At 41.5% G+C, this 25,553-nt stretch overlaps 1 protein-coding gene and 1 non-coding gene across 6 annotated transcripts in view; one reads left to right on the top strand and one right to left on the bottom strand.

Annotated features, from left to right (window-relative positions):
* Positions 1-13,143, bottom strand: part of PRKD3 (protein kinase D3) — a 110,295-nt gene extending 97,152 nt beyond the window's left edge. For 3 of the 5 annotated variants that reach the window (XR_016230467.1, XM_051839691.3, XM_089327730.1), the window contains exons 1-2: positions 12,957-13,143; positions 4,616-5,549 (exon numbers count right to left, since the gene is read on the bottom strand). Coding sequence is in view for 3 of the 5 variants with exons in the window: in XM_051839691.3 (XP_051695651.3) it covers positions 4,616-4,903 (288 nt within the window). In the remaining 2 variants the exon portion in view is untranslated. Of the gene's footprint in view, positions 1-4,615; positions 5,550-12,492; positions 12,710-12,956 lie in introns of those variants that run through there. The other 2 variants (XR_016230468.1, XM_002709918.6) reach the window with 1 other exon arrangement.
* An 11,695-nt stretch (positions 13,144-24,838) lies between these two features.
* Positions 24,839-24,911, top strand: TRNAK-CUU (transfer RNA lysine (anticodon CUU)). The gene has a single exon. It is a non-coding gene; the product is annotated as a tRNA-Lys (tRNA).
* Positions 24,912-25,553: the final 642 nt, after the last annotated feature.

The following is a 25,553-nucleotide window of genomic DNA, read 5'->3' as shown; positions in this document are numbered from 1 at the left end:
CTACTGCCTCCAGGTAGACAGTGTCCAGACAGAATTGAAAAAGGATACTGAACTGATCTCTGTTGCCTAATTGCTTGCTTTATCTGGTTTCAGAAGCAGCCTGCATTATAAGTTTATGTTTGCATTTGTTTTTCCTTCTATATCCACAGAACTGTATTCTGTAGTTACTGACTGTACTGTATCCTTACCTGGAAGGCAATTTACAAATAAGCAATGCTTGGTATTAAAGACAGTGTAGTTAATTAGAGCATAATAGTTTAAGACATGAGCTCTGAAGTTGGACTACTAATTTTATTTCAACTTCTTACTAAATGTTAAAGACTTTGGAAAGTTACTTAATCTCTATGTGTTTCAGTTACCTTATCTATAAATGGAAATGTTAACTGTACTCCCTTCAAACACAGTGATGTCATGAAGAATGAATTAAATATGTGTGAAGGTTGGAACAGAATTAAGTACATAACATCTTCAATACATGACAGCTATTATTATTAATGTAAGTAACCTATCTCCATTAAGAAAAAATGAGGGGGTCGTACTGTGGCTTAGCAGGTAAAGCTGCCACTTGCAACCCTGGCATCCCATATGTGCACCAGTTTGTTTCCCAGCTGCTCCACTTCTGATCCAGATCCCTGCTAACGTGCCTGGGAAAAGCAGCACAAAGCACAAGATGGCTCACATGTTTGGGCCGCTGCATCCACATGAAAGTCCAGGATGAAGCTCCTGGCCTCTAGCTTGAGCCTGGCCCAGCCCTGGACACTGTGGCCATGTGAGGAATAAACCAGCAGATGGAAGATCTCTCTCTCTGTCATTCCCTCTCTTTCTGTAACCCTTGAGGAAATAAATAAATCTTAAAAAATAAATAAATAAAATTCAAGCATTATGTTGAGAGAAGAAATCAACTTACTTTGAAAGAAAATAACCTCCCCTCCATATGACATTAAAATTACGATTTTTTAAAATAGCACTTTTCTTGAGAGGCTCAAAGTAATTTCCAAATATGTAGGTAATTATTTCAGATTTCAGGAAGTTAACCTGGAGCTGTACATGTATAAGCAATGAACACAGTAAACATTCTGCCCAAGAGAAGAGGTAAAAAGAAAAAAGATGGTACAGTTTTTTTCACCTCCCAAGAATTGTTAGGGATTGATGAAGGCTTTCTGTAAAATTCCAGAATCTATGCTGGTTCCCTTAAGACGTATTTTCTAAAGCTGGCGCTGCGACTCAATAGGCTAATCCTCCGCCTTGCGGTGCTGGCACACCAGGTTCTAGTCCTGGTCAGGGCGCCGGATTCTGTCCCGGTTGCCCCTCTTCCAGGCCAGCTCTCTGCTGTGGCCAGGGAAGGCAGTGGAGGATGGCCCAAGTGCTTGGGCCCTGCACTCCATGGGAGACCAGGATAAGTAACTGGCTCCTGCCATTGGATCAGCGCGGTGCGCCGGCCGCAGCACGTCGGCCGCGGCGGCCATTGGAGGGTGCACCAATGGCAAAGGAAGACCTTTCTCTCTCTCTCTCTCTCTGTCCACTCTGTCAAAAACAAACAAACAAACAAACAAACAAACAAGACGTATTTCTAGTTAGGACTTGGAGAGGTCATCCATTTCTTGAGACTCCTTTCTCATTCATACATCTCTAGCAGTCAATATTTGGTCAAATTTAGACTAAATGATTCAGAATTTCATAGCTACAGTTATATGCTTGAAATTATCTCAACTCCATAATCTGGAAACTGCTTTAGAGAGGTAAATTCATTTGCTCAAAATCATACAGTAAATAAGTAACTGAGTTGACGTGGTACCCAGCTCAATTTTCTTTTCACTCTACTTAAACTAAGTTAGGATTCTAGCACGTGTCAAAAATAATGTGTAATATGTTTATATAATATGCATGTATGTTTTTGCCAAATACATATATTAATATTGATTCACATTCAGTTTACTATTTTATGCTGAATATATCCATAATCAGCAAATATTTGATGTGTATAAAGTTTAACTTAAGTTATTATTTTGTGAGCTATTTCCTATTTATTTCCTTGATCTCACCCTGTCTTATGGATTATAATTTTTCTTTTCTATTATACTTAATCCACTTCCCTAGGAGTTTACCCCGTTACTCAATTCTCACATTTATATTAGTAAAGTAAAACTACTTCTCAAATAATCCTCTGAATACATATAAAAAGTAAATGAGTTCATCTCAGCAAGTAAATAATAAGCAAATCAAGTTAACTGGCTTGATTAAGCCACAAACTACACAATGTATACATAGTTTAAGACAATATGAAATATTTGATAAATATAAACAACTTTTTGTCACTGAAAATTTTGTTTTAATAAAAGAGTAAAAGAAGCTGGGGCATTGTGGCGTAGTGGGTAGAGCTGCTGCCTGCAACATCAGCATCCCATATGGGTACCAGTCCAAGTACCAGCTGCTCCACTTCCAATCTGGCTCCCTACCATGGCCTGGGAAAAGCAGCGGAAGATGGCCCAATGGCTTGCCCCTTTGTACCTACTTGGGAGGCCAGAAAGAAGTTCCTGACTCCTGGCTTTGGTCTGGCCCTGCCTTGACTGTTGTGGCCTTCTGGGGAGTGAACCAGTGGACGGAAGATCTCTCTCTTTCTCCCTCTTTCTCTTTGTATCTCCTTTGTCTCTCTCTCTCTCTTATTTTTATTTTATTTTATTTTATTTTTTTTGACAGGCAAAGTTAGACAGTGAGAGAGAAAGAAAGAGACAGACAGAAAGGTCTTCCTTCCGTTGGTTCACCCACAAGATGGCCGCTGGGGCCGGCACTGCGCCAACCCGAAGCCAGGAGCCAGGTGCTTCCACCTGGTTTCTCATGTGGGTGCAGGGCCCAAGCACTTGGGCCATCCTCCACTGCCTTCCTGGGCCACAGCAGAGAGCTGGACTGGAAGAGGAGCAACCGGGACAGAACTGGAACCCCAACCGGGACTAGAACCCGGAGTGCCGGCACCGCAGGCGGAGGATTAGCCTAGTAAGCTGCGGCGCCGGCCTGTTATCTCTGCCTTTCAAATAAATAAAGTAAACCTTAAAAAAACAAAAACAGTATTAATTGAAATTTCCAAAGACTGAAAATTGAGTAGCAGATTTGCAGAAACATTTGGTTATAAATTCCTGTAGTATCATATAAAAAGGGAACACTAAAGTTACAAACCGTATTTAAGTTTAAATATTATCTTTATATAAAAGCTTACAACATCATTGCAAAAGATTTTGTGAAAAACCTTTCTGTAATGTACAATGAAAGAAACTAGAAGGAAAGATACATGGCTCTACAGATCTACAAAACTGACCTTATTCTTATTTCAGGCCCTATTTACATAAATAAATCACTGTTAAACAACACAGGAGATATGTCATTTTCACGTACTAACATTTGTGGATTGCTAAGTACTATCAGAATACAATGACAGGGCTGGTGCTGTGGCATAGCGGGTAAAGCCTCTGCCTTCAGTGCTGACATCCCGTAAGGGCATTGGTTAGGTTCTAGCAGCTCCACTTCCGATCCAGCTCATAGCTACAGTCTGGGAAAGCACTGAAAGATGGCCCAACTGCTTGAGCTCCTGCACCAACGTGGGAGACAGGGAGGATGCTCCTGGCTCCAGGCTCCAGGCTTCGAATTGGCACAGCTCTGGCCATTGCGGCCATTTGGGGAATGAAACCAACAGATGGAAAACCTCTCTGTCTCTCCCTCTGCCTGGAACTCTGCCTCTCAAATAAATAAATAAATCTTAAAAAAAAAAAGATAATGACAAACCATTAAAAACATAATTAAAACAAAAAAAGATGAAGAGTCTGAATCCACATGTTAATATCACAGAAATGATTTTTACAAACAGAAAGCTTACACATTTGTCTGAAACAAATTTGAAACACATGCTTACTCTATTAAAAATAAAATGTAACCAATTCATATAACCTATAAAAATGGCCTTATAATAAACAGAAAACATACGAGTTCATCCAGTGAGCCAAGATCAAAGACATTTAAACATTTAACTAAAGTTAAAAAAAACTGGCAGTAGTACAGGGTGGCAGGTGGTGGATGGGAAATAAAACAAAACTAACCTGAATTCTCAAAATTTTGTCACATATTCAAAACTGATTTTACCTATTCTTTACGAAACAGAGTGTGGTCCTGTAACAACAGTTTACACAGATTCTTAACACCCTCTCTGAAAAATATGTAGGATTTACAGAGAAGGAAAGGGTATAAGATAAAGGGCAGAACCCCTAGAAAGAATGAAGTACAGACCTAGGACTTGGCTGCTGCTGTGTCCCATATCTTTTCGTTACCAGCTCAATGACTGGTGTTCTCCACCTCCTGACTTAAATGAAATTTATGTGCCCTTGACTTTGTACAGATTTTCCTATGCTTAAGAGACAAATGAAATAGCAGATTTTAAGGATGGGGTACGTGACATTTAAATCCTCTTAAATTCTGATATTTAGGTTCCTTGTCTGTAGACTTTCAAAAACGCGCTCAGAATCGAAGGATTCCTGCGTTTACTCATTAGTAGTGCATGTATCATTCACAGAGAGGCATTAGACACAGTATTAATTAGAAAAACGACTGACATAAATAGCATGCACAGTACCTTTTGATAAACGATGGAGCATACAAGATCCTTGACAGCAGATAAAGACAGCTCCTGGGCTTCAATGGTAACATTCTCTCGTGTAAGGCCAATCTGCAATAGAAACGAAACTGTGTGCACTGAGCCTCTGGAGTTGGTGAGCGATGGTGCACTGAAGCTTCCATTGGAGAGTCGGGCAGACAGTCCCGTCTTAGGGCTTGAACATGGAGAAGGAGCTGGAAGCACAGCAGGAATAGGTGCAGGTAATACAGACTTCTGCGCTGATGGAGGGGAATTATTTGCAGACATCTGCCTTTCTTTAATCGTTTAAAATACTTGTCAATTCTTTTTAACTGGTTATGAAGAGGTTATTAAAATAACAGCAGTAAAAAAAATGACTGCACTTTTGAATTTAGTTGAAAGATTCTTTACTTCCTCTTTTAAACCACTCATGCCTATGATTACAAGTTCTATCTTTGTGAGTTTGATGCACAAAAGGTCCTACTTCTCTTCATAGCAGTCCCATCAAAAAAGAGTCTTGCCTTTAGGACCACAACCAAGGATTTGTAAAGGATTTTACATCACTAAGTTATCTTCATGAGAACAGAGTTGACGTTGCTTATTTACTAAACATCTTTACCTATTTCAAGTCCATTCTTATTGCTCTCTTTTCATTTCACAAAGTACAATACAAAAAAAAAGTTGATTTTCTGTCAAGATGAAATCCTCCTGGCTTCAAACAGTATGGTTTGGAATCATCTATTGAGTACTTATCCTTGAGTTCACTGACTTGATGGGATACTTTAATATTCACACCTTAAATCACCTTCTCACACATCATTTTCATCTTGTGGAGTGAGCTTTCCTTTGAAGTACAAAGCTTCCAACTGTAGTACAGGCATATTTCATTTGATGACTGGGTCCATCAAGAAAAGTTGATGCTTTGTGAAATAGCCTAGAAGGAATTTTTAAAAAGGTTTTAACATTTTATACTTGATCTTATTTTAAAAATAATCCCAATAATTTTAAATATGATAAATATTTGGTCATATGTTCATAATTCACTAATAAAGTCTAAAGAAGTAATTTTTTTGTCTAATCATTAGAGTCATATTTTACTGCAAGCATAATTTCAGAGAGCCTCCTGCCCAAGAAAACTAGTCCTCCTAGGACTCCTCTATTACCTGCAACTTGAAGATCAAATTTTTTTCTAAGTTATTTTATTTTAAATTGATGAAGATTAAGACTTTTATTCCACAATTATATAACCAAGTTATAACAAAAACAAAGAAAAACAAAAAGTGCAAAAAAGAAGAGCAATACTGACACTGTCATTTACATCAAATACACACCACCCAGCATATAAATGAGGTATAATTTCCTAACAGATAAATCAAGCATTAATATAAAAGTCTAATTTTGCCAGAATATGACTTCTGACTTGCTTTGTTGACAAATTCCTTTCAGCAGGCTAAGGAGGCAAGAGGCAATATATTAGACACAGTTATATGACCAACAAAGAAGTATGGAAGTTGATACACTTTAAATAGAAACATAGGTGAAAGTGATCTTATCATAAGGGATTTCTTTTTTTAAAAGATTTTATTTTTATTTATTTATTTGAAAGTCAGAAAGAGAGAGAGAGAGCGAGAGAGAGAGATCTTCCATCCTCTGGTTCACTGAGAGAGAGAATCTTCCATCCTCTGGTTAACTCCCCAAATGACCACAATGGCCAGGCTAAAGCTAGGAGGCAGGAGCTTCTTCTTGATCTCCCGGGGATGGGGTGGTGTGTGCAGGGGCCCAAGCACTTGGACCATCTTCCACTGCTTTCCCAGGCACATTAGCAGGGAGCTGGATCAGAAGTGGAGCAGCCAGGAATCAAGCTGGTGCCCATATGGGATGCAGGCACTGCAGGCAGAGGCTTAACCCTCTATGCCACAGTGCTGGCCCTGTAAGAGATTTCAAACAGTAGGAAAGAGAACACTAGGTACACGGTTAGTATATATCATAATTTTTAAGAAACCACAATTATAAAGTAATATTAAAAAAGGCAGGACATCCACATGGCTAAAAGAAATGGCTCATGAGAGATGAATCTTTCTAAATTTCATCCAAAATCTTTCTAATTTCATCTAAATGTATATCCATAACAATTCCAGTGGTGGGAATAAATGAAGCACCCAATGTGGTTGCCAAGTCATTCCGCAGAGTAATTTATGGGGCTTAATTAGGATGCCTATGACAGAAAAGAAAAAAACATACAGATAGCATAATAGGAATGAGAAAGCTGAGATAAAACTGAGACTCAGGAAAAAAAACTGCTTAAAGACAAAGGCTTAAAAAGTCACATTCAAGTAAATGATTACCATTCCATTTTATATTGTACAGCACTTGATATATGTTCCACACTTTATCTACATGATGTGGAGACATTACCACTTTTGCAGATGAGCAAACTGTTAAAATTAACAAGGATAAGTGTAAAGCTTTGCATTCAGTTTCAGAAAACTCAGTGTGCAAAACAGAAATGGGGAAATGATGACTGGGAAGTTGTTCATGTGAGAGGAGGTTACCAACTAAAGCTAAATATCAGCTGCTAATAGGACAGACTAGGAGAGATAATGTAAACCTAAACCCCCATGACACTTAGAAGGCACCAGCATCAATCTGTATACTCACTGCCGGTCAGCCTATGTATGCTTGTTTCAATGGTCTACATCTTTAGAGAAATACTGACTTCAAGAGGGGAAAAAATCCTCATAAAGGTGAAAACAATGCCATGTGATAAATACATGCCTAACAAAATAGAATAAATGGCCCCCAAATATTCTAAGAGGTGTTAATAGTGATTAATTAATTTTATTCAGTATCACTGCAGAGGACAGAAGTAAAAACAAGCATTGTGGCATAACAGTAAACCCACGGCCTGCAATGCTAGCATCCCATGTTTGCCTGTTCGAGTTCAACTGCTCCACTCTCGATCTAGCTTCCTGCTAATGCGCCTTGAAAAGCAGTGGAAGATGGCTCAAGTCTTTGGGCCCTTGTACCCATGTGGGAGACCTGGATGAAGCTCCTGGTTCTTGGCTTTGGCCTGGCTCAGCCCTGGGTATTGTGGCCATTTGGGGAATGAAACAGCAAACAGAGATTTCCTCAATCTTTCCCCTCCTCTCTCTCTAACTCTGCCTTTCAGATAGATAAAATAAATCTTAAAAAAAAAAAAAGTAAAATGAAGACTGTAAGGACCAACCTACTTCATGTGAAGTACCCAGGTAAGTGTCTGGCTTACAGTAAGTGTTCAACTGCTCAGGAAGTTTCAGCGATTTTCAGTTATTAAAGGAATTAACAATTATGCCTATACTTTATACAAATCCTACAAAAGAAATATGATCCTTCATTAAATCCTTGTAACATTCTTAGGAGGTTTAACTCCATTTTATAGAAAAAGAACCAGCATTTCAGCAAAGTTGTCCTTTGCCTTCACCTACACAGCTAACTGGTAATGAAACTGAGATTCAAACTAGCCTCCCTAACTCTTAATGCTCCTGTTCTTTCTACTATTTCATTCCATATCCAACAATCTAATAAAGGAACGGGACTTTTCATGAGGTAATCAGTTCTATAACGTAAGTGTCTCAAGTAGTTTTAAAAAGCCGAACATGAGGCTGGGAGGAAGGCTGGATAATGTGTACTAATGTGTACTAAATCGGAGCTAGAAAGAATAAGCTCTTGGCCGGCGCAGCGGCTCACTAGGCTAATCCTCCGCCTTGCGGCGCCGGCACACCGGGTTCTAGTCCCGGCCGGAGCGCCGGATTCTGTCCTGGTTGCCCCTCTTCCAGGCCAGCTCTCTGCTGTGGCCAGGGAGTGCAGTGGAGGATGGCCCAAGTACTTGGGCCCTGCACCCCATGGGAGACCAGGAGAAGCACCTGGCTCCTGGCTCCTGCCATCAGATCAGCGCGGTGCGCCGGCCGCAGTGCCCCGGTCGCGGCGGCCATTGGATGGTGAACCAACAGCTAAAAGGAAGACCTTTCTCTCTGTCTCTCTCTCTCCCTGTCCACTTTGCCTGTCAAAAATCAAAATAAATAAATAAATAAATAAATAAATAAAAGAATAAGCTCTTAATTCTACAGCATAGTGGGATAACTATAGTTAATCTATTATATATTTTCTGAGTGACAAGAGAGGAGATCCAAGGCTTCAATCATAAAGAAATGACAAAGAGGAGGAATATTAATTAATGACTTGATCAGCATACACTATATACATGTATTGAGATGTCAGTGTTTTCCATAAATATGTACAATTATTATTAATGTTTTAAAAAATAAAACAGCTGAACAACTACCACAAATCAGGTAGTAAAATATCCATAAATAATACTATATGCAAGTTTACTTCTTACCACTGTGTTGAATAATGATTTATTCTGTAGTAGGCATTTAGCCCTGTGGTGAAGATGCTCACATTCTGAGCTGGAGTATCTGGGTTCAATTCTGAGCTCCAGCTCCTGACTCCAGTCTCCTGCCTATGTAGACCCTGGGAGGCAGCAATGATGGTTCAAATAATTCAGTTTCTTCACTCACTTGGGAGACCTGGATTAAGATCCAGGCTCCTGACTTTGGTCCTTGCCCAGCCTTGGCAGGCATCTGGGGAATGAACCACTGTATGGGAGCTCTGTCTCCCAAATAAATGAAATTTAAAATTAAAAAATATATTTTAATGAATGTCTTCCCATTGAATTTTAATTTTATTATACTTATTAATATCAAATAATAGTAGCTGCCTAACAGAAATGTCTAATTTACCAGAATAACCATTCAGAGTAAACTGTTATAATTTTGTATGAAATTATTTTTTAAAGTTTCAGCATGAACACAAACAGAAGAGACCAGAGGCTGTCATAATAGCTCCTCATTTTGTTTTTGGAACCCCTATTAGTTCTGTAATATGCAACAAGAGGTATGGTGCAAAACACTTAAGACTAAATACCAAGAGAAACCCATTAATTCTAATTTATGTGAACCTTGGTACGTTTCTTAATTTTCTTTCTTTATGCTTCAATTAGAAAACTGAAATGTTACATATTAATTTATAAATTGAATATCAATTAGAGATGTTTCTAGTATATTCTAACAGCTATAAAAGAAGCTATAAACAATAATATTATCTAGTTGGCAAGCACGTCTAATATGTTTATGTGGAATATCTCAAATATTCCTTTGAGGAGTTAGATGTCATATATTCCATTCAAATGAGTTTATATAATCTGTCACCAGTGTTGAATGGAATCAAAACACAGAATATTAAAGATGCCTTGAGCCCAGGCTGCTGTTACAAGGTGACACAAAGGCCCTGAGGTTTAAGGGACTAACTTGAGGGTTACTTCAAGGTAACATCACTAGTGGATCTACCTTCTGCTCTTCCTCCCTTACTTCTCCCCTACACATACATTATTTTACGTCTTGACAAAATCTCTAGGAAAAGTTCTAACAGCAGCATTTCATTCAGCAATTATTGAGTACTTAATGTTAACTAGATTATTTTAAGAGATGATAGAGCTACACAGTGGTGACCAAAACAGATATGGCCACTGCTCTCTGAAGCTTGTGGGCATTACACAAGCATTCATGTAAGTAGACAACTACAAACTATGAGAAGCAACATGATTGAGTATACTAAGGGTACCTAATTTCAGCTGGGGTCTCAGGGAAGGGCCATTTAAGGAAATATTTCAGCAGGACTTCTGCATAAGTCGCAGTCAGGGAAACAAAGACAGAGGATTCCAGTAAGACAAAACATGTCTAGTTATTAAATATTTCAAAAGGAAGTCTGTTACTTAGTGTAGCCAGTGTTGTTCTTGTACTCAAAAAGCTAAAGTGAAGAGGTAAGAATGCCCTTTCTACTCAGCAAGCAGAATATTTACCATGAGTCTATAACAGTAAAGAGTTTTCCAGGTTCAATTTAATTTTGAGTGTTAATAATGCTAAATGAAGTGGAAGGTTGTCCATGTTTTGGACCATGTCCATATCTACCCTGATGCAGGCTTGACTTTGGTTAATAATCCTGATGTTAATTTTGAATTACATTACTACATAAAAACTCAAATCTCCTTGCTGCTTTTCTAAAAATCGTATTATGCAGCAACCTCTGCATCTACTTTCATGTATTTTCTAAAACACTGACTACTGCCTTAGATTAACATAATTCTCTCCTTCAGAGCTCAGCATCTGAGTAAACTCTTTCCTCTCACATTCTGCTCATCCGGATCCGCGGCCTATGAATCTCAGTGCTTTCGCTGTCACTGGGGTTTAAGAGGGCGCACCATGTGTCCTCCCTGCTCAGGCACTGAAAGTTTATCCAATAATAAGATTACAGACTGGCGAGCAACATGAAATCTATGGTGAGCCTGATGTGTCTTCATCTTTGCACCAGTTAATAGCTGAGAAATGTGACTGGCTAAGCCAATGAGCAATTTCTCACATACTGCCACTATAATCAGACCAGTGGAGAAAACATTTTTCCTACATTAAATTCGAAACACTTTCCAAGTACATTATCTCAAGTTTTTGGAGAGGAATGCTCCAGAGACACATATATAACAAGCTTAATCTGAATTACATAATCAGAGACTTGAAGTACAATCAACACAGGAGATTCTGAACCATAAACGTCACTATTAAATTAAAACTTGTACTAGTAAATAATTTCCTCATATACCAAATTCTGAATTTTAAAAAATGCATTTAAATGATCATCTATTCATTTTTCCCCGTATAAAATGTTTTCAATTCTCACATCATCTTAAAAATTTAGCATCTATAAAGCCCAATTTATTAAGTTCCTTTTCTGTGTGCAGTATTGAAATGAAACTCATTAAAACAAAGAAATGTCTATGTTAAAGAGTCATCTGAAGAAACAAAGGTTATAAAATTTGTATAATTAAAGACCAATTATTATGTGATAATTTCAAAATTAATTTAAATTTAGACCCGTCAACTTTCTTGAATCCCAGCGATCCTGAAATGTGAAATGCTTTACAAGGAACACTCCAAGCTCATCTGATCAGGCCTACTACATTAATATCATTACCATATGAAGCGAAATCAACCATGAAGGTTCCTGAGACACGTTTTAAATACTACATTTACTAAAACGTGCAATCTCCTTTTGTCTGAATGTCCATGCTTGATCTCAAGCGAGACTCTAACAGGGGAGAGGGAAAGGGTTCCTTTTTATACGGCGAAACTCAGCCGAGAAACCTCACGGAAGCCTTCTTGCAACAAATCCATAAGGTATTCCCCACCCTCCCTGCATTAAAAGTTTGTAAACTTGACCTAAGCAAAAGCAAAATCGCTCAAAATCTAAGAATCGCAACGTTAAACACAAAGTAAAAACACCCTAAGAGTAATAAAACAGGGTGCGAAGTGAAACATTTGGAAGCTGTTGCTTCCCTTATGGCTACAACCCCTCAAAGCAGTGTCGTCCAAAGTAGTAGTTCAGGGTGTAACTCAGCCTCCCTAATCAGAGATGACACCGATAGTCTGATTTCCTGTGGGGATGGGTGTGGCTGAAGAGACAGTTAGGTGCAAGCCATCAATCTGCGTGTGGGGACAAGTCTGCGGGTCGCACATCGCCTGAGTTAGGTTCGCGCTTGCAGACGGCCGGGCCTAGGCTTCGGGGTGCGAGGAACTGAAAGAAAGTAGCCAAGAGGCAATCAGGTGGTACGCGCTTATTTTTCATGCTCCGAGAAGTAGTCGCAGTCCGCAGCGTTTCGTCCTAAGAGACGCCTCCCCGGGGGTGAGCGCCACTCCGGTCAATGCTGCGACTTGCAGAGAGATCTAAACGCAATCGGGAAACTGGGGTGCGGGCTTCCAGCCCCCACCCCACCCAACGTCACTTACCCCTCTGAGACGGGCACCACGCAAAGTGATGCAAACGAAAAGGCTCAGCCCAAACCCGGCATGGTGAGCGCCGCCGCCACTCCGGCGTCGGGCACTAGTTTGGCCAGAGGGGCCCCAGAGGGCCGGGCGCGGTGGTCACCCGTCGAACGCGAACCCGAGGTGGCCTCGGCGCGGTCGCCGGAACTTGGCCCCATCTGGCGGCCGCCCCGGCGCCGGCGCCCCCGCTCCCCGCCGGCCGCCCCCCGCCAGCCGCGCGCTCCCCCAACTTCCCGCCCAGCCCGGCGGCCGCCGCCCAGCCCCGCACGCCGTCCGGGTCCCGCGGCCGCCGCCGCCGCGTGCGGGGTGTGGGGGAAGGGCCGCCGCCGCCTCGGCCCGTCGGGCCGGGAGAACAAAGCGGCAGCGGCGGCGGCGGCGGCGCGAACTTTTTCGGTGTCTGCTCCGCGCTCCCTGGGGCGACTACTTACTGAGGCGGGCTCGGCCGGTCCTGAGAAACTCCGCGCCCGCCAGCGTCTGGGTCCCCGACCAGGCGCCAGCGAGGCTTCACACGCCTCACAGGATCCCGCCCGCCGCCGGCGCCCCTTCCTCCCTCCCTCCCCGTCCCGTCCTGAGGCCCGAGGGCGGGGGGCCGGGGCGTGCGGGGCGGGGGCGCGCGAGGGGCGGGGGCGCGCGGCCGGCGCGGGGCCTGCCGGGAGCTGTAGTTTCCCCGGCGCGCCCGCCCGGGCGGTGGCCGCGGGGAGGCGGCGGGAGCTCCGCGTGTTCTCGGGCTTGTCCCTCGGCCCCTCGAGGTCCGCGAGTGTCAGTGGCTGCGGGGAAGCGGGGCGGGGGGGGTGCTCTGCTCAAGACGCGACTGCGGGTCTCTACCGGCTGCACGCCACCCTCTGGCATCCGCTCCGGTGGTGGCGACGGCCGCCAGGGCTAAGAAGAGGTGACAAGAGTTGAACGCCAGACTTGCAGGGTTCCGGGGCAGAGAGCAGCGGAACACCAGCTCCGTCCACCTCACATCCCGTCCGCCAGGTGCTCAGGTGGCCTCTGGGCAACCCCGAGCCCCCAGCACCGCGGCGGGCACCTCCGGAGCGCTTCACCAAGAGCCACGAAACTGGAGTGGCGACTGTCACTGTGTGTGTGTGTGTGTGTGTGTGTGTGTGTGTGGCCTCGACTGGGACCCCCGCCACCGGGGGCTCTGGGCGACCGCTGAGAAACCACAGTGTTTCCCCCACAACGTTTTGTCCCGAAAGTACTTAAGGAGAATTTATTGAAGCGACCGAGGGGGCTACGGGGCCCAACAGCTACAGTCAGCCGCGATCCCAATGCGGAGTGGACAGGGCTGCTTTGGCCAACACAAAAAACTAAACTCAAGTGGGCCCCTACTGTCGATACCAAATCTTCAGTCTCAACGGTTGCCTCTGGATTTAAGGTTAGAAATGGGAATTTTGAAAGTTTATGTTAAAGTTGAGCCAAGTAAAATTGTGTGTAACCCTGATTATTATTTACATTTTAAAGACCTCTCTGACCCATTCTGGGGAATTAGAAACTGCTGAATGTCTCCCATCCGGTATCATCTATCTAATTCAATCTAATTATATTTTACTTAAAGTCCTATTCTGCCTTTCTTCTTTTTTTAAATTTATTTATTCACCTGAAAGGCAGAGAGCTACAGAGGCAAAGAGAGAGAGAGAGAGAGAGAGAGAGAGAGAGAGAGAGAGAGAGAGAAAGAAAGTCCTCCATTTGCTGGTTCATTCCCCAATGAAGCCAGGAGTCAGAAGCTTCTTCCAGGTCTCCCAAGTGGGTGAAGGGGCCCACCTCTGCTGCCCTCCCAGGCCACAGTAGAGAGCTGCCAGGACTGGAACCAGTGCCCATATAGTGGCCCTACCCACCATGCCACAGTGCCAGCCCTTATTCTGCCTTTCTTTTATTTTAATGCCCACATCCCATTTCAGAGTGCCCAAGTGCCTGGGCTCCCTACCTGATTTCAGCTTCCTGCCGGTGCGTACCCTGGAAGGCAGCAGATAATGGCTCAAGTAGTTGGATTCCCACCAACCCCTGGGAGACCGGAGCTCTGGTCTCCTGGCTTCAGCAGTCCCAGCTATTGTGGCATTTGGGGGAATGAACCAGCAGATGGAAAACTGTGTGTGTGTGTGTGTGTGTGTGTGTGTCTGCCTTTCAAACAAATAAGAAGAATTTACAGAAGAAATGGAAGTCAAGTCATGCATTACCTTCTTTTTAAAGAATTCTCTTGCCTAACTGCCTTTTTCCACCTTTCAACAGACATTTTAGTGCTGCCCCCAATATCCTTTCTCAGCAAAATTCCTAGAACCTTGTCCTTGGAGCAATTTTCAGGCGGTCCCATCTCACTATTGACTTTCATTTTCAGTTGTGGCCCTTAAAAATGCAGAAGTTACTCTTCCTAGAAGTAGCTTTTCTAAACAGGGCCAACCTCTGTTATAAAGAGATTTAAATATTTATTTCCGTGTGTGAGGACTGATACTTCAAAAATTTCATGGACAAATGGAATTAAAAGAAATATCTATTTTAGCACAAAAACTTTCTAGAATTCATACAGTTTCTTTGTAGTATACATTGCAGTGAACTTTTTGCAGACCCCTTGTGTGCATGGATTTCAAAAAATTCTAGACCAAATAAAATTTTCTTTCAATTCCACTTTCCATGACTTTTTTGAAGTGCCCTCATACTGTACATGCTACACATGTATATTTCTTTTTTTAAAATTTTTGACAGGCAGAGTGGACAGTGAGAGAGAGAGACAGAGAGAAAGGTCTTCCTTTGCCGTTGGTTCACCCTCCAATGGCCGCTGCGGCTGGCGCACTGTGGCTAGCACACTGCGCTGATCCAAAGCCAGGAGCCATGTGCTTCTCCTAGTCTCCCATGCAGGTGCAGGGCCCAAGCACTTGGGCCATCCTCCACTGCACTCCCTGGCCACAGCAGAGAGCTGGCCTGGAAGAGGGGCAACCAGGACAGAATCCGGCGCCCCGACCGGGACTAGAACCCGGTGTGCAGGCGCAGCAAGGCGGAGGATTAGCCTATTAAGCCGCGGCGCCAGCCTACACATGTATATTTCATTTCATTTCACTGTTTTGCTTCTCTTCTCAAAAATAACATTTTCTCTTCTACGTTAGATGAGTTCCTCAAACACATTTAGGGAAAGCACTGATGTTTTACCTGTAATTCTTGTGCTTGACATGAACTACATTTTCATCAAGGCATTCCAATCCCATTCTAAGAATTACAAAGATAAAGGTTGTATTTAGTTAAAGTATTTTATCCTAAAGAGAAAATGTAATTAAATGATCAAAGCAGAAAGGATTTTTCTTCTTAGTGGTGTATATGAAAACAGGAGCTTATAATCATCTTCTATGGCTTCATTTGCAAATCTTGTCTCATATTTAATGGCCTCTCCCTTATGCTTAATGACACCAACATAACTATTCACATGTGTTAGGTGACACAAGCGAAAAGAGCAACTTTTGACAGAACCGATTCTAATTCAGTTTAGAATCCTAAATGCAGAAAAACATGTTTTGCCAAAGATCAGGTAACAAAAATAGTCAATGTTTTAAATCTTCTTTGGGGGTTATTTTATAGAATTTGGTTACTGGAAAATCACTGTGTGTCTGTGTGTCTATGTATGTGTATCCTTTTTTATAACCTTGAGACTTAGCTGAAATTTTTATTAAGTATACAGATTCCAACATAGAGTTTGTAACATAGGGGAGGAAGTGCTTTAGAATGTGTTTATTTTTCAGCGGAGATGCCCTTGACAGTTCCCAAGGTGTCCTTCTTTAGTTTCCACCATCCTTGCCCTAATCCATCCTTCACATCTGGATTACTGCATGTGCTTTGGTTGGTCTCCTTCTAGGCTAGCTTGAACTGTTACACCCTTAGAACTGTCAGCTCTGGCGTGCAGACACTCAGTAATTGTTCTGTGCTCACTTGATAGATAATTCTCTTTGTCACTTTTGACATATCATTGTGGACTGAGTGTACATTAGATCCTCCTGGGCTGCCTGCAGGCCCTTACCCCACTAAACTGATAGAAGCCTCATTTTTGTTTGCTCATCACAAGTGCTCAATTAATGCTAGTGGATTTTCCCAGTATGTCCTGATTCTATTAGTTAGTATCACATGATAGCCTTTTCAATAGTCCCCTATTATCTACCATATCAGGTCCAAATTCTTATGCTTGGATTTAAAGGCTATTAGTAATAGCTGTAGGCCAAGTGCATTCATGCATTTTTATATGGCTTTCTCTCTTTATTCTACATAACTCCATCCTTTTATTTCCTAAAGAGTATTTATTTCAGAGAGAGAGAGAGAGAGAAAGAGAGAGAGAGAGAAAGAGAATGTCCCACCCGCTGGTTCACCCCCTAAAACGGCTACAGCGGCTTTGGGCTGGATGGCTAAAGTCAGGAGCCTGTAACTCTATTTGGGTCTCCTGCATGGGTGGCAGGTGCACATCCTTTGCTGATCTTCCAGGTATATTACCATCTGCATTCATTCCTATATGTATAACATAGTATAATCCAAAGGAGATGTGGTAAGGATGGTTGACTAAAATGATGATTAGAGAAGTTTGGTATAAAGAGAGAGGCTATTGCATATGCTTCCCCTGGAATTTCATATGGTGTCCTTAAAAGTGAATATTCTCATAATTGCAATAAAAAAAACCTGGCCACTTCACTGATTCCTGTTTATATTTGCTATTGCACAATAAGTTTCTCCAGGAAAAAGGAGGTAATGCATAAACATGCTCATGAATTTTAAAATGGGATTAACATTCAATTCCCTTGGGTTATGGAGTATTCTATTCTAGATTTCATTTAATTGAGTATTAATGAATAACTTTTCTTTTGAAGTACTGTAAACAGCTTATAATGTATTTTCAAAGCTAGATGAGAAATAAAAACAAGGTACTGCAGACCTGAATAAGAAGCCGGGATCAAAGTTCATTATCCCACTGGGACAGACCAAAACAGGGGAGCTGTGCTCCCTCTTTCACAGGCTGGAAACTGCACCAGCCCAGAAGAGCCAACTAGAAGGAAGGGTTGGGCTGGCACTTTGAACACAGAGTCCAAACTAGTCTCTGTCATTTGGTGGCTTCATGCTCCTCAATCTCACCAAGAATCAATTTCCTTCTATTTGAAATAGGGTATATAATTACTTACCACATAGGGTTGTTGTAAGGTTGTTGTTGCAGGCGGAGGATTAGCCTAGTGAGCCGCGGCGCCGGCACACCGGGTTCTAGTCCCAGTCGGGGTGCCAGATTCTGTCCCGGTTGCTCTTCTTCCTGTCCAGTTCTCTGCTGTGGCCTGGGAGTGCAGTGGAGGATGGCCCAAGCGCTTGGGCCCTGCACCCGCATGGGAGACCAGGAGAAGCATCTGGCTCCTGGCTCCGGATCGGCATGGTGCGCCGGCCGCAGCGGCCATTGGAGGGTGAACCAACGGAAAAAAGAAGACCTTTACCTCTGTCTCTCTCTCTCTCTCTCACTGTCCGCCCTGCCTGCCAAAAAATAAATAAATAAAAAAAAGAATTTAAAAGGCAAAAACCCACTTAATGCATATATGTAATCTGCCTTGGTGTGAATCATGAGTCTACAACTTAGGCTGTGTGACCAGGCAGGTTAATCTATGTGCTTCAGTCTTCTCATGGTTGGTTAACTGGGATGATAGTAATCCTCACCCCATGAGTTGTTGCAAGCAGTAGAAGACATAATATATGGAAGGCACTTTTTTAAAAAAATGCCTGGCACATAAAAACTGCATAATGAATATATTTGTTACTTATTCTAATTACTATATTATTACTGTTATTCATATTCTGTTACTCACTTTTGTATCCCTGAAGCTTTTCCTGTGCTTTTGTAGCACAGAAAACAAAAGCCACTAAACTTTAGTCTAAGGAGGGAAATCCAAAGTGATAAAAAGCTGAAAAGGGACAGGAATCCCTATGGCCTTGGAGTGAGTTCTTTTTTACTTCCTTAAAGAAAGATCTCCTGCATATGTTCTCAAGTGACCTGAAGCCGTCATTATCTACATTACCAGCTTGAAGTGTTCCAGTGCAGGCTACAAATCACTAAATAGAGCCTTGGCATACTGTATAAGACACTTCTTAAGATTCCCATGTACCACACTGGAGTACCTAGATTTGATTCAGGTCTTCACTGCCAATTCCAGCTTCTTCCTGCTAATACTACTCTAGGAAGCAGCGGTGTTGGCTAAAGTTGTTGGGTCTCTACTACCCACATGGGGAGACCTGGCCCAGTACCTTCTGTTGCAGGCATTTGGGAAGAGAACCAGAAGATGTTGAGCTCTCTGCTTCTCAGAAAACATAAAAAATTCAGGTAGAAGCTTTTAAAAATCACTAAGTAATTTTATGTTTGTTGGTTTTATTTTTAATATAGTTAGACTATAATGACTTGAACATTTTACTATAATATGTACTCTCATCATGATGCCTTAAATAATTTCAAAACCTCAAGTATCTCCAGAAAGAATTGTGACTACATAACTTTAGATATGTAGTTCCTTAAATGATGAAAGTAATTTAACTGAAGGCAGATTTTTTAATTTAGTTTTTTGTCTTTTTTTTTCTAGATTCACATTGAGACTTTACAGTCTTAGATATCTTGATTCAGTAAACATTTTTGAGAGGCATTTGTGCATCTTAAACATTTGTGTAAAGCATTTGATAGGAATATACCTGGGCCCAGGAACTTGAAAATTTTTAATCAATGTATGGGGAAATCTACAATACAGGGAAGAGTTAAAAAAATAAGTAGAGGAAAAATAAAGGGTCAAAAGGTGTCAGAGAAGTATATCTCACATGTTTGTGATAGAATTGGCATAGACAAACCCACTGCTCTGCCAGTCATGTAAAAGCATAGCACGGGGTGGGACTTTGGCACAGCAGCTTACGCTGCCACTTGGGACACCTGCATCCTCTATTGGAGTGCCTGGTTCCTCTCCTGGCTCCATTACTTCTGATTCAGCTTCCTGCTAACATACACCTTGAGAGGCAGCAGACTCAACTCGTTTGATCCCTGCCACCCATGTGGGAGACTACGACTGTGTTCTGAGCTCCTTTTGTCAGAGTGACCTAATCCTGGTTGTGGTGGGTGTTGGGGAGTGAACCAACAGATGGAAGACCTCTTTCTCTCTCTGCTTTTCAAATTAAAAAAAAAATCAGTAAATAAACATTTAAAAATAAAGTATAGCCCATATAATCATGTACAGCATATAATACTTGGTAATGATAAGAAGTGACTATGTTTCTGGTTTGTGTATTTACTATACTATACTTTTTATATTTTAGAGTGTACTCCTTCTACTTAAAAAGAAAAAGTTGGGGCTAGCATTGTGGCATAGCAGGTTAATCCATTGCCTGCAGCACTGGCATCCCATATGTTTACCTCTTTGAGTCCCAGCTGCTCCACTTCCCATCCAGCTCCCTGTTAATATGCCTGGGAAGGCAGTGGAACATAGCCCAAGTGCTTAGGCCCTTACAACCCATGTGGGAGACCTGGATGAAGTTCCTGGATCCTTGCTTCAGCCTGGCCCAGTCCCCACCATTGCAGTCGTTTGGGGAGTGAACCTGCAGATGGAAGATGTTTCTCTGTCTCCCCTTCTCTCTGCAACTCTGCCTTTTAGATAAACAAAATAAATATTAAAAAAAAGAAAAGAAAAGAATAAGTTTATGGTAAAACAGCATGACTTATTACACCACCAGCAGCCTCACACATCTTGTGTTTACTGTCTCTTGATTACATCATTTCTCTTGTGCTTTGTTTGATTTTATGTTGTTTTGTTCATCATGTCCCTAGCAGCTATAGGCCATACAAAACACATACACACACCCACACACCATATAGCCTGTATGTGTAGTAGGCCATGCCATCTAGGTTTGTGTAAGTACACTCTGTGATTGCACAGGATGAAATCGTCTCACATTTCTCAGAACCAGGCCCACCACTAGGTGACACATGACCGCATATGTATGCTAAACATGTGTGTGTACTGCAGAATGGCAGTGTTTTGTAACTTACTGCATGAATTAATAAAGACAAGCTTACAGTGGCTGCACACGAAAACATGTGTAGTAAGACGGCTGCTTATCCACTACACCACATTTTCCTCCTTTTTCTGTCTCTAAACATCCCAGATGGCAACTGTTACTGCATCCTATACCTGTAGGGCTTTGTCCTGAATGTCATGTTTGAGACATTCCCTTGTTTTCTCGTTGTTGTGCACTTCCCTAACCCGAGAGAGAGGAATTGAAAGGAAATGATTTTGCCTTAGAGTGGAATGAAGATGTACAGTACTTCCCCAGCTGCTCCATTTTGTTCATGAAATTTCCGCCCGTCCGCTTTCTAAAATTACTACTTTGCTTCTTCCTAACTAGCAATATGGATCTGCCTCTGTTAGAAGGATTTTTTTTGAGAATTAAACTAATCTGTTATAAATCTATTATAAAAGGCTCTTTTGCTTGGTCACAGATTTCAAATTCAAACCTTGGTGTTCCCCATAAAAGATATGTGACTACTAAAGTGAGAACTATTAAAGATCAGAATTGGCCAGTAACAGAAAGAGATTAATCTTTCTAAAATTGTAGGCTGAAATTTAAGCTTCATTTTTAGGGAATCTTAGGTGTTTTCTTGCTGCTGCTGAGCTCTGCTGAAATGCTTTTCAAAATTAAAATTGAAGATGGATTAGTTCATCTAATTGATTCTAGTCTGAACAGTAGGAAAATATGTAAACTGCAGTGTTGAAAGAATTTTTTATGACCACAATCTGTGCTGTCTTGGTGTTACTAAAACACTCAAAATAGTTTGCTAATATTTTCAGATATGTAAATAAGACCAACAGGATAAACCCATCCTAAGTTTAAGCAAAACTAAGCTATATATAGGAAGGTATGTGGTCGAAAGGCAGAATTTAAGTCATGGCATTATTTTACAACTTTCTGTTATTATTATTAATAGCTATAAGTGGCATAGCCAACTTTTTTTAATGACTGCTGCTATTTTCTGTGAATTTGTGTCACTCCTATTTATTTTCTTAATGTTCTATTTTTGTATCCTGTGATTTAAAGCTTTTCTTCCTCTTTCCCCTGAGATGCTGGGCCTAACCTGAGTCTTAAAAACAAGGACATTTCTTTGGGTATATCTTGCATATTACTCTTAGGATAATTGTTCTTTCATAAAAAGTACCATTAATAATCACCATTAATATTGCTCCAAAATTACAAGACTGAAAGATAGGACACGTTCTTAGTTAAGTCTGATTTTATTCTATGCTATCTGATCAATAGAAAAACCTTACAATGTCATACTATGAAAGTGGAGATTAATAGAATGTAACACTTTGCAAAATCTACAAATGACCTCAAAGCAAGAGACAATTGAGTGCCTCAGTAGACTTCAAGGAATTTTCATTTGCATTTTGTATATAATTTTTTTTGAAAATGGATTTCCTTTTCCCCCTTCCTCCCTTCAAATAGCTATGATAGACATCTGATAAGGGAGAAAACACAATATAAAAATAAGTATTATTCTTAACATCTGAAAGTAAAATAATTTCAAAGGTGTTTTACCTTCGACAAAAGCTTACCTCAGCATATTAAAATTAGATTTTTGTCTTAAAATGTTTTAATTAATTAAATTAAATATTAAATAAATTGATTTTTATTTATTTTAAAGTCAGAGAGAGAGAGAGATCAATCGATCTTCTATTCAGTTATTCACTCCCCAAATGTCTACAGCAGCCAGGGCTGGGCCAGGCTGGAGTTAGTAGCCTGGAACTCAAACTTGGGGCTACCACCAGTTGTTTCCCAGAGTACACATGCAGGGATTGAAAGTGGAGCTGGAACAGGAGCTGAAGCACCCCTATATGAAATATAGGCTTTCCAAATGGTGTCTCAACCACTGCACAAACACCCTCCCTCAATATCACATGTTAATTGCCACTTAGATTTTCTCCTATGGAATTGAAAATGCCTGTAGGGTTGCTATGGTTTGGATGTGGTTTGTCCCAGAGGCTCATGGGTTGTTCACGAGTGTAGTGATATGAGAGGCTATCTGTCTGTCTCTGTCTCTCTGCCTTTCAAATAAATATAAATACATAAAATTTAAAAGGTGAGGGTGAAACTTTTAAGAAATAGAGCCCAGGGGAAGATGATAAAGGTCAGGAGCAGGAGGGACTGCTCTGGGAAGAAATTAACGGAGTTCTCATGGGACTTTAGTGAGTTCTTGGGAGAAGGTTGTTACCAAAGAGCAAGGTGGCCTCAGCCTGCCCTCTGGCTCATGGTCTCACCACACGACCTTTCCCCATCATGATGCAATCTGCCACGATGTGGTGCAGCCAGGGTGCCTCACTGAAGCCAGAGCCATACTGTTTGGACTTCCAGACTCCAAAACTGTGAGTGAATAAACTTTCTTTGCAAATTCCCCAGCCTCAGGTATTTTGTGATAACAACAGGAAACAGACTAAGGCAAGGTCAGAGTCAAAGTGTGCTGACTGCCACTGCTTCTCGTAGCTCTGGACAGATTATGACCTTCTCTATGCCTTAATTTTTCTTATCATTAACAATGAAAGTAATAATAATATCACTAATCATGCTAATTTACAGAATTGGAAGATCTTTGAAAGCATATTATTGACACACCTAATGTCCCTGATCATCTTTTTAGTTTATACCGTAAAAATTCAGCTCCTAACTCTGAATGGAAACAAGTTTTTGAGGTAACCACTTTTCATGTTTCATGTGTTATCATTAATATTGCAGAAATTGGTTCTTTGGTACTTTGATCCTACAGGATGCACCAAAACATTTAACATAGATGGAATTTTTTAATAAGAAGTCAACTTGCACATATCCACACATACACAAACACATACCACATGGCCAGTTGATTGCAGCTTAGTGTCATTCTTGATACTGCATAGCTTGGAGTTCTGTGAACTGTAAAGGGCAAAGCTTCTCTTAGGTTCTTCATCTTTAATTCTGAGAACACTAGAATTCCTAAATAGACTTTCATTTATTTAGATCTCCAACACTTATGGTTTTCAGAGCCCTCAGAGAAAAACTGATTAAAAAAAAAAAAACTTGAAAAATGTAGGGAAGAGGTGGGGCAGATTAGTGTTGGTGAAAGGAGTAAGGGTTTATGGGCACAGTTCTCCATCCATGAGAGGAGAGGGAACATTATTCTAACTCGTCCGGGAAGGAGAGGCCAGAAAATCAGAGGACTCTCTTTTCCTAACGTTTATTGCCACCTTGACCTGACCTCTGATCTGGTGAAAGGAATTGGGAAAATTTACAGGAAATCTGGATTCCTGAGATTTCTAAAGAACAGCCAAAAAAAAAAAAAATCTGACTCCAGACTGCAGAAGCAAATATTTTAATTTTCCACTCCATTACTGAAAGCAGAGGTGGAGAGATTTGGGCAGGGATAAAATGCAGGCCTCTTTAATTCTCCATGGTTAGTAAAGCAACAAAAGGCAGGGGCTACAGTTTGAGGTTCATGCAGAGGCCAAAAAATAGAGGCGAAGTTGCGGTTTTGAATTTAGGCTGTGCACTTCATAATTTCATTAGAGTTGATCCACTTTCCCTGTCTTCTTCAATTACCTCTGAGGCCTTATGAAACAATCACTTTGCAACATGTTGGCTAATGTTATTAATCTGATTACAGATGGTACCTGATTTGCAATCGTTTTGCTTATAATTTTTTAGGTTGACAGTGATGTGAAAGTGATAGGCATTCAATAGAAATGGAGTTATGATGGTTGTGTTTTGATTCTCCAGCATATGCGATACGTTGCTGTCTAGTGATGCTGGGCAGCAGTGGTGACTGAAGCTCCAAGGCAGCCCCAGAATCACCAGGGTGAACACCCAACATTCTGCAGTGAGCTGTGTTGCTAAGCTAGGATGTTCAGTAGGTCAGGTGTATTAAATGCATTAGGTCAGGTGTATTAAACGCATTTTCAGCTTATGATATTTTCAGTTTAAGATGGATTTGTTGGGATGTATCCCTGTTGGAAGTTGAGGAACATGTGTATATAGTTTTTTGCTAATGTATTTCTCAAAGTATGGGGTTTAATACGGTGGCCAGCGTATACATCACAGGAATTTAATTCCTTCCTGAAATCTTGGAACATACAGTCTGCCACAGGTATCCCATACAACCCACAGGGACAGGCAATCATTGAAAGAACTCATAGGACAATTAAAGATCTCTTACAAAGACAAAAAAACAATTATATGCCCTCAGACCCACAACTTGCTTTGACTGAGGTCCTTTTCACTATCAATTTTCTCACTTTTGATTCCCAAGGGATAAGCCCGGCTAGCTCAGTCGGTAGAGCATGGGACTCTTAATCCCAGGGTTGTGGGTTCGAGCTCCACATTGGGCGCCAGATGTGGTGGAATGAGGTGAAAAGGTCATATCAAGATGGCCACTGAGGTGAAAAGTTCATGCCAAGATGGCCACTGAGGTGAAAAGGTCATGCCAAGATGGCTGCTGACAACAGAAACTGCCTGGCAACAGGCTGTGATTGGATTGCTTCGGAAACCACATGACAACAGAGCCTGACTGATGGCAGGCTGTGATTGGATTGCTTTGGAAACTGCCTGGCAACAGGGTGTGATTGGTTGGGGCATAGACCACCCCTTGACTGGATTGGCTGGTCTTGGCTATATAAGCTGTTGTACTAACTCAAATAAACGAGTCTGTGGGCTGCTCGCCTCAGGCCTACTTTCACCTGACTCCCGGAGTCTGTGTGGTGACTCCGCGCCTCTTGCCTCCACCACGCTCCTCCTCTCAGAAAGGAATCCACTGCAACATTGTTGAGAAATCAATCGCAACAACTGTGGTTCTCGGTTTGGCTGCCTATCAGAATATCTGAGCAGTGTACCCAGACATCACTAATTTTAAAAAACCACTTTCTAGATAATCCCAGTGTGTTCCTACAATTTGAACAATTGGCTTAATGTGTCACCTTTCCTGTGTCAAATAAGTTTAACACAGTGATTCTCAAATGCTTTTGTCTCAGGAC

Source organism: Oryctolagus cuniculus, chromosome 2 (genome assembly GCF_051225735.1).
Source record: "Oryctolagus cuniculus isolate XC-2025 breed Fujian yellow rabbit chromosome 2, ASM5122573v1, whole genome shotgun sequence".
Taxonomy (NCBI): Eukaryota; Metazoa; Chordata; class Mammalia; order Lagomorpha; family Leporidae; genus Oryctolagus; species Oryctolagus cuniculus.
The sequence above is the reverse complement of the archived record's forward strand: the minus strand, read 5'-3'. Positions and strand labels throughout refer to the sequence as shown.